General features: G+C 46.0%; 1 protein-coding gene across 3 annotated transcripts in view; it reads left to right on the plus strand.

Moving 5' to 3' along the window:
• Positions 1-3,539, plus strand: part of LOC111857142 (uncharacterized) — a 74,877-nt gene extending 71,338 nt beyond the window's left edge. For all 3 annotated transcript variants that reach the window (XM_023837681.2, XM_072710509.1, XM_072710508.1), the window contains one exon: positions 280-3,539. In XM_023837681.2, coding sequence (XP_023693449.2) covers positions 280-1,014 — 735 coding nt within the window. In that variant the 3' untranslated portion in view covers positions 1,015-3,539. The remainder of the gene's footprint in view (positions 1-279) is intronic.
• The last annotated feature ends 5,107 nt before the right edge of the window (positions 3,540-8,646 follow it).

An 8,646-nucleotide genomic window follows, 5' to 3' on the forward strand; every position in this document is an offset into this window, starting at 1 on the left:
TACTCAATATGGGAAAAACATGGTCTGGGTATTATTCGTGGTCATTAAAGATAAACACAAAATTACTTTAGCTAAACAGTATTAAAAACAGGACCAGAAAATATCTAATATTTGCATTTTATTTCAGTTTCGGAAGCAATATTAATAGTTAGTTAGTTGTAATTTTTAATTTTCTCATCATATCTTTTTTTTTTTTACTAAAAAATTATGGAAATGCTTTCTTATGCTTTGTTGTTAACGATAACAACCCTGTCCCTGGCTGCCTTGTCCTCCATCCAGCCTATAGATCCAAGACTTCCCTCACCGGCCGGACACTCCGCAAAGCAAACTGGCGTGGCGGCCACAGGGCTAGCCGGCGCCGAGTCCAATCGCAGTGTTTGCGACAGTCAGGCTGCAGGCGGCATCACCCGCAGTTACGGGGAAGACCAGCAGGGGGAGGCCTTGAGCCCAGCAGAAGGCACAATGCACCTGGAGGTGGAAGGAGGAATATCAGTGAACGGGACTGCGTGCAGCCTGTACCAGGAGGGTCTGGGCTTCATCGCAGACTGGCGTAATCGGGCGGGCGTTGGAGCATACACCTTAGAGCGCAGGGATATGATTCCTCAGATTTTGGGCACAGGGCAGCTGGGATACATTGAGGGGCGGGGTCTGAGGGTAGAGGCAGGGGGTGGGGGGCAGGGGTCCTTGGCCCTAAAGGTGGGGGAGTTTTTGAGGGTTCGCCTGGCCCAAGTGACCTTTGACCCCTCTGTGCCACCTTATGACTCGGTACAGGTGTACGGGTTTGAGGGCACGGGGTCCCTTGCTGGGTCACTGAGCTCCCTGGAAAGTGAGGGGGAGGAGAGCTGGGGCGTGCAAGGGGTTTGGGGTGCCCAGTTCCAAAGGTTGGTGGAACTCATCCAAGAGAGACGACTGGAAAGAGAGCGAGAGGAGGGGCGGCAGGGGGCAGAGGGGGCCGAGGAGGAGGCGCAGGTGACAGATGAGGAGGAGGGAGGGGGGAAACTAAGGGAAGAATGAGGGAGGGGAAGAAGGAGAGGCAAGGAGAGAGGGAGCGAGAGAGGGATGCCAAGAGAAGAGACATTGCTACGGTAATTGAAGAAGAAATGCCGCATGGGATACAGAGGACAGGAGGTACGGTACGTGATGAAGAGGGAGAGCGAGGGAGTGAAGCAGTGGAGAGCAGGATGGAGGGAGAGGTGGCCCAGACCAGCAGGGAGGGGGGAGAGCCAGCGCCTCACATGTGGGACCCGGATCCGATCTCACGTGGAGTCCCAGATGGGGTCACAAACAAACACACATGAATATCAAAGTATGTACAGTGACATACACATACACACACGCTAAGATTCACGGCACATGGAGAGACAGACGGGCCTACACCAGCCGCAGATGGTCCCACAGAGTAACAGAGTACGAGCAGGCTGATGTGCCAGAGGGACGGAGCGGAGGCGGACGGATAGAAGAAAAGACCCATCACTTTCAGCTCTGCTCCATAACAGACGAGTGAATTATTCAGCTAGCAGCTTCACTCCAAACCAGGCCCGACGAAACGATTCATTCTTGAAAAATTGATTCATCTCCCTCAAACCTCATGCCGTCGGAAAATAGACCTCGTGAAAAATTGAAACGATTAGTGAGATATTAATGCGTTGCCCCCCCCACCCAGAGGTGTATCTGCCAACCAAAATGCGTTAATAAGCAGAGATCAGATAGCACTTAATGTCCACGATGATCCTGTTGTGGTGGGCTCACCTCGGAAGCTCCCAGCATGCTTTTCACTGACACGCCAAGCATTCTTGGCCCACTTAGTCACGTCTCAGTGGAAAAAGTGGCATTATTATTTTAATCGCTGCTTTCAATGTGTTTTTATCGAGACTGAGCCCCCTTTCTGTGGTGCTGGCTTTGTGCCGCGATGGATGGGAGTTGGCTTTCCAACCCCGCCCCTCTAGCTCAGATCACATGGCCCACCGCAGTTTACTGGTTTTACTGGCTGACAGCTGCAATACAACCTGCGTTGGTTTATCCTACCAAAACCTTAACACTGTGGATAAGGGCTGGCCTGGCATTAAAAATTAGCCCTGGACTTCAGGGTCATGATGGGGGGGGGGGGGGTCCCCATGATGAATTTTTCCAGCTCACAAACATTAATTTCTAAAGCAGTGTTTCTCAACTCAGTCCTTGGGGACCCCCAGTTAATGCACGTTTTACATTCATTTGCATTTAACATATTTCACCAGTGTTTTTGCCCAAACCAACATACAAACAAAGCAAATAGCACATTACGAACATTCATGCTGCCAAGGAGTGAGCAAGTCCTAAATGTAGCAGGGCTAGAAGTGTACACGGTATTGGAACAGGAGCTACAGAACAACTTGTAACTAAGTAAGAACCTAATAAGACTCAAAGGCCAAAAGTGCAACACAAGAACGTTCAGGGAACAAAACGAGGCATGAAGTTCCTGCAGCAGATGGGCCTTGAGGTGTTTCTTGAAGGTGGAGAGGGAGTCTGATCATTTGATGTGGTTTGGCAGCTCATTCCAGCCACACAAGAGAACCGCCTGGGTTAACACTTCTCACACGGTGGAGGGAGCTCCAAGTCCTCTTGATTGTTTGGTTTGTTTTCGATTATTTGGAACAGGTGTCCTGTGAGCTGGGAGGGAGCAGAAATGTGGACTAGGGGTCCCTGAGGGCTGGGTTGAGATACACCTCCCACTCTCCTGGGTCTTTCTCCTGAACCCCCACCCTTATTAGCTCACTATGACATGCCTGGATCTTTCCCAAAACTCCATTCGACCCCCCATGGCTCACCAGCATCCCCTTTTTGGGACACGGATGAGTTGAATCCGTAAGAGTCAAGGGTGGGGCTTTATTTTCACAGCAGCGGTGCAAACCTTGTCGTCGTCCCTCCCCCCCCGGCACTCCCTGAACATGCTGGCTAGTTATCCGCTGTGCTGTACAGAATCTCACGATGATGGTGATGTGCACACATGTCAAATGTAAATATCTCTTATCGCCATGGCGCCCATAATGGTTATTGATGCTGTCATGCTGAGAAAAGTATAGGTTAAACTGAAGAGGTGCAATGGGACCAATTATGAGTGTTTCAGATGAACTGAACTTGATTTGAATGGACTGGACTCATTTACTGGATTTAACCTGACATGTTACCTACATCCCCCATATGGAAAATATTGGATTCAGCTCGACAAGCTGGACTCCAGCTACCAGGACAGGGGTCAGACCAGGACCAGATTCAAACTGGGACCCAGTGGTACTGTTACTGGGCTGGAGCCAGCAAAACCATATGCGAACATTTCCATGGAAACTGCAGAGATGGTGGGCGGGCTCTCTGGTGAGAAACGGAACCTTCCCATGAGCGTGGATCTGTAATACAGTGCCAATGTGAAGGACAACGACCTGGAATGATAGAAGATAGTTCTGAGTGACATCCACACTTACGCTTCAAAGTCCCGACATCAACACAGACTCATATTCAATTTTAATTTTGTAAATTTTAATAAAGACGGTACATTTTGGAGACGAGTCCACGGCGTTATGTGTCTTATTAAATCTGATTGGGCTCCTCCTCCTGTACATCACTGTGTGGGTGGGGCTTAGAAGGCATGAAGCACATGACAGAATAATTTACAGGGTCTGACAGGCACACGCATCCATCCACTGACCATGAAGTCAGCATAAGTGTCAGAATGACCCACAGTTTTCCCGCTTCTGTCACCAACAAGCCTTTGTCTTACCTTGATCGCTTGGAGGACACTGCAGTTGTGCTTATATTCCTTTATTTGCCTGACAGTTTTCAAAGATGCCATTCATTTATCCTAATTAGAACACGTATCGCAGTATTCACAGACAACCAGTAAAGAGCAGTAAAAGGCATTGGGGGAAGTTACGGCGATGCACACCATTGCCACCAGGTGGTGCTAAAAATCAAATTGCCAAAATAAAGGAATTTATTATTGCCCCCAAAACATTATATTATATATATTAATAAATTATATAAATATTAATTATATCGAAGGGATCATTTTCAACTCCCCGGTTATTAGTGATTGAAAAGCCTCTTTCTAGTGACTTTTCTAGTGTGCCTAAATTTTTTATTTTTTTTTGTTCAACATCTTGCGCTTTTCTGAGTGGCCTGTGGAGGCAGCCATATTTCAGCAGGTTGGATGACAAAATGGTGAGGTGAATGCAGAAGCAGTAGATGGCCCTTCTCTGTCCATGAAGCGTCTATCTAGTGGCATCAAGCTATCTGAAGTGATTTAGTTTTATTGAAATATCTTTGACGTTTTTCTCTTTCCCAAATTCACACTGGAGAATCTAAAGTGTGGTGTTCCTTCACCCACCCCCAACCCACAGAGGGCCCCATGATCACTGCTTCGTTTGAAGTGTGGAATTAAATCTTCATTAACAATCTTAATTAGTCTTCGATTTTCTCAGGGAAACTTGACAGAGAATCTTTAGTGCGGTGGAGAGAGAAATTAGGTGTAGGAGAATGGGATTGGCTGGGGAATAGGAGAGGGATAGAGCCTGGGCAGATGGAAGAAGGAAAACAGGAAGGAGGAGGGCCATAAAGAACTGACAGCAAATCACGAGTAAGAAAATTACAGGACGTGCTTGCTTAGCCAATCAGAGGGGGGCACTGCAAACACAGGCCCAACGAAAAGTGTGACAGGCTGTGATTGCTGGGCTTGCCCGTTTGTCCTCAGTAACTGAACAGGAAGTCACAGGAAGAAACGACACTTAGTGAAGCGATGTGTGGGGTGATTTACAGAGATGGATAGACCACTGCACCCATGCAGCAGCAGAGAGTGACTCTGACCTGGAACTGACTGAAACTACTCAGACAGATCCTGTTAATTTCAAGGACATTTCTCAGAATCAGAATCCTTTCATTCACCAAATATGAGGAATCTGCTTTGGTCGATGAGGCATACAAGTAAACATACAATCAAGACAGAAATAAAATAAAACATGAAAAATAGAAACAGAAATGTGCATTATCTTAATACTATTATTATTTTATCCATCCCCGTAATCGCTTAATGCCAGCTGGGGTCACTGGAGCCAATCCCAGGAACAATGGGCACAGGTGGGAACCAACTCTGGGCAGTTGCCAACACACCACAGGGCGCACACACACACAGGGCCAATTTAGACTCGCCAATCAACCTGCCTGCACACTTTTGGACCACTGGAGGAAACCGGAGCCCCCGGCGTTAACCCACAAGAACATGGGAGAGCGTGTGAACTGCACACAGAAAGGATCTATGCTCAACCCCGGGATCAAACTAAGGACCTTCTTGCTGTGAGGCAGCAGCACTAATCATTGCACCACCGTGCTGCCCTATTATTTTATTTAAGACCAAAATATTAAAAATCAGGGATATTATAAGACGTTTAAACTATATAGCGCCTTTCTCACAATCAAGGACATTTTACAATACAATAAATGCAATGCAATACAATAAAGCTGTGCACACACAGTAACAACAGCAAAACCATGCAAATGAGAATGCTGCATGCTGACACATACTGTAGCATTTCTGAAATAAGTGAGTTTTCAGTTGGAGCTTGAAGATATTAACAGACTAAACCTCTTGTAGATTGTGAGGAGGTGCATTCCAGAGTATGGAATGTCACTTATAGGGGATCTGATTTTAGGTACAGTAAGAAGGTTGGAACCCGATGATCTTAGTGTGCCGGCTGGTGTGTAAGGAAGAAGAAGGTCAGACAGATGTTGAGGGACAAGTCCATGGAGAGCTTTGTAAGTCATTAGTAATTTTTTAAATTTGATTTGTGACAAGCAACCAATCATCAAGAACAGGAGTGATGTGGGTGAATTTTCTCATATGTGTAAGTAAACAGGCGGCACAGTTCAGAATATATTGTAGTCTGTTGATAAGTTTGGACAGGAGGTCAGAGGGCAATGAATTACAATAGTCAAGGTAGGTAGTGATAAAGGCACGGATTAGTGTTTCAGAAACAGTAACACTGAGGGATGGACAGAGGTGAGTGATGTTGTGGGACTGAAAAAATGCAGCCTGTACCAAATACCTAACAGGTGACTGAAAGGTGAAGAATTGATCGAAAATTATGCTCAAATTACGGACTGTACTTGATGGTTCTACTAAAACTCCATTAACATTAATTTGTATCTTAGGCAGAGTAGAGAGAAGTGATTTAGTACCAGAACTATTTCAGTTTTATCAGAGTTAAGTTTTAAGCTATCCAGTGTTTGATTTTGCAGAGGCAGTCAGTGAAGATGGTGGCATGGATGTACTTGTGTCAGCACTTACTTATGACTGAGTGTCATTAGCATTGCAGTGGAAGGTGAGACCATGGTGACGTATGATTTGACTTAATGGGAGCATACAGGGAGTGAAGAGGGTTGGACCTAGAACTGATCCCTGGGGGACACCCTGTGTGAGAGGAGCAGTAACAGATCTGTGTGACTTGATGGAAACAAAATACCGTCGGTCATTGAGGTATGGTAGAAGAACGCTGGCCTTACCAGAATCTGCAGCCATGAGGAGATCACTTGTCACCTTAAGTAAATCGGTTTCTATGCTGTGTAGGGTTCCGAAACCGGATTGAAATGGGTCATACAAATTATAAGAGTTTAAGTGATCAGTAAATTGAGCAGCAACAACCTTTTCTAATGCCTTAACCGTGAAGGGAAGATTAGAGATTGGTCTTTAAAACTTTTTTAGTCTAAACCAGACTTGAGAAGAGGTGTAACAGTAGCAATTTTCAGTTCAGGTGGGACAATGCAAGTAGCAAGATTACAGTTTACTAAATGGGAAATGGGTACCGAAAGAGTGTCAGAACACTCCTTTGTAAGTGCAGTGGGGCAGGGTCCAGCTGACATGTAGCTGAACTTGATTTTGAGATAAATTAAGTAACAGAAGCAGGAGAGGAGGGAACAAATTCTGAGAGCAAGTAGACAGGAGGTTGTGGTATGAAAGCGTCTGTGTGAGGTGGGTGAGGGTTAGCAGAAAGGGGTTGATGCAAATTTACAATTTTAGATTTAAAATATTACGTAAATGAGCTGTAGAGCTCATCAGAAGCAGCAATAGTTTTAATAGGAGGCTGACAGCTTACTTATGGTAGAATAGAGTGTTCTAGGTCGGCATGAAGCACTGTTGGTAAGATTGGAATAGTATGATGAGTGGGCAGCCGTAAGAGCAGATCTGTATGCCTTCAGGTGTTCAACATAGGCTCTCCATATTGCTTTCAACCTGCCACATTCATTCGTAGCCTATTAAGGACCATATAAACCTGATTAAGGTAGGGTTTGAATGAAAACATTCTGGCAGAGGGGGCAGCAGAAACAGGATTGAGAACCACTGGGCTAGGGTAGGGACTGTCAGACCCGTTTTCTCACACAGCTTTTCAAGATGGCGGCCCACCTGTTTCATGGTGCGGAGCTCTGGTGTGAACCAGGAGGTGGTGTGAGTGGTAGGGACTAGCATGGATTTAACAGGTACGTGGTTCTCCACAACTTGTGAAGTTATGAGATTAGACGGAGAAAGTATCTGCATGAGGCATGATAGCTCGAGAGCATCATGCAGGCGGGAAGCAGGAAGAGAGTCAGAGAACGATGACCACTAATCACAGTTTATTTAGTATTCCTGGGCAGAGAGTAGTTAAACCAGAATTCAGTTAGTTTGTGACCTGAAACATCAGACAGAGCCAGAAGCAAGAACATTTTGCAAACCACAGCAACAGATAAGATCCAGTCATGACATGACACAAACAAGAACAGGCAGTTGATTGAGGTCAAAGAAAAAATTAGGATGGAGCTTGGGTGATCTATAATTTAGTATAATACGTAGAGACGTATGGCTAGTGATTTAAAAAAATAAATATTAAAACGATGAGATATTTTGTAAATCAGTAACACTTGGTTTAATGCTGTCACGGTGGACCACCCCCAAACCACCAACCCTGTCTTTTAAACGGGGCTTAGCCCGAAAGCCACAGCCGGGAGGTGTAAGCCGACTCAGGTGTCCTGTCATTCGGAGTTTGGCAAGTTTCGACGAGCAGTACCATGTCCAGATTTTTCGCGGGATGCCTTGGTTATTCCACTCCGTAGCGAACAGCGGGTGTCTTAACGAGCTCCTTGATCTAGTCCAGTTTCTTGATGAGCTTTTAGATGAGTCAGGTCTTAGAGACCAAATTTAATTGTATGAATTGTGATGGGGGACGTATACTTCATATTAAAAACAACGACGTGGGGAGCGGTGAATACCGGTATATCCCGGGTGAAGAGCAATACCAAGCTTCGGACACGGTATATGCCGTCTCTCCGAGCTGGGAGCGAGTGCGCCAAGCACGGAGTTACAGTGATGAGGTGGTCATACTCGGGGACAGCACCACCGAGCACCGCGTCACCTCGGTAGAGCGCGCACACAAGTTACACCCAGCTGAACAACCATCATAGTAAAGGAGAAAGTGGCAGCTAACTCCCCGACTATGCTGGCACTGGGGAACCATATAGGGAGAGGGAGCAGGTGATATGGCTAACGGAATGAGAGAGACAGACTGCAAAAAACCCAAATTAAGACAGATATAAACACAAACACTATATAAACACTAGACACAACTAATAAACACCGGTGAAAAGCGGCAG

The sequence above is a fragment of the Paramormyrops kingsleyae genome, chromosome 4, assembly GCF_048594095.1.
Source record: "Paramormyrops kingsleyae isolate MSU_618 chromosome 4, PKINGS_0.4, whole genome shotgun sequence".
Lineage (NCBI taxonomy): Eukaryota > Metazoa > Chordata > Actinopteri > Osteoglossiformes > Mormyridae > Paramormyrops > Paramormyrops kingsleyae.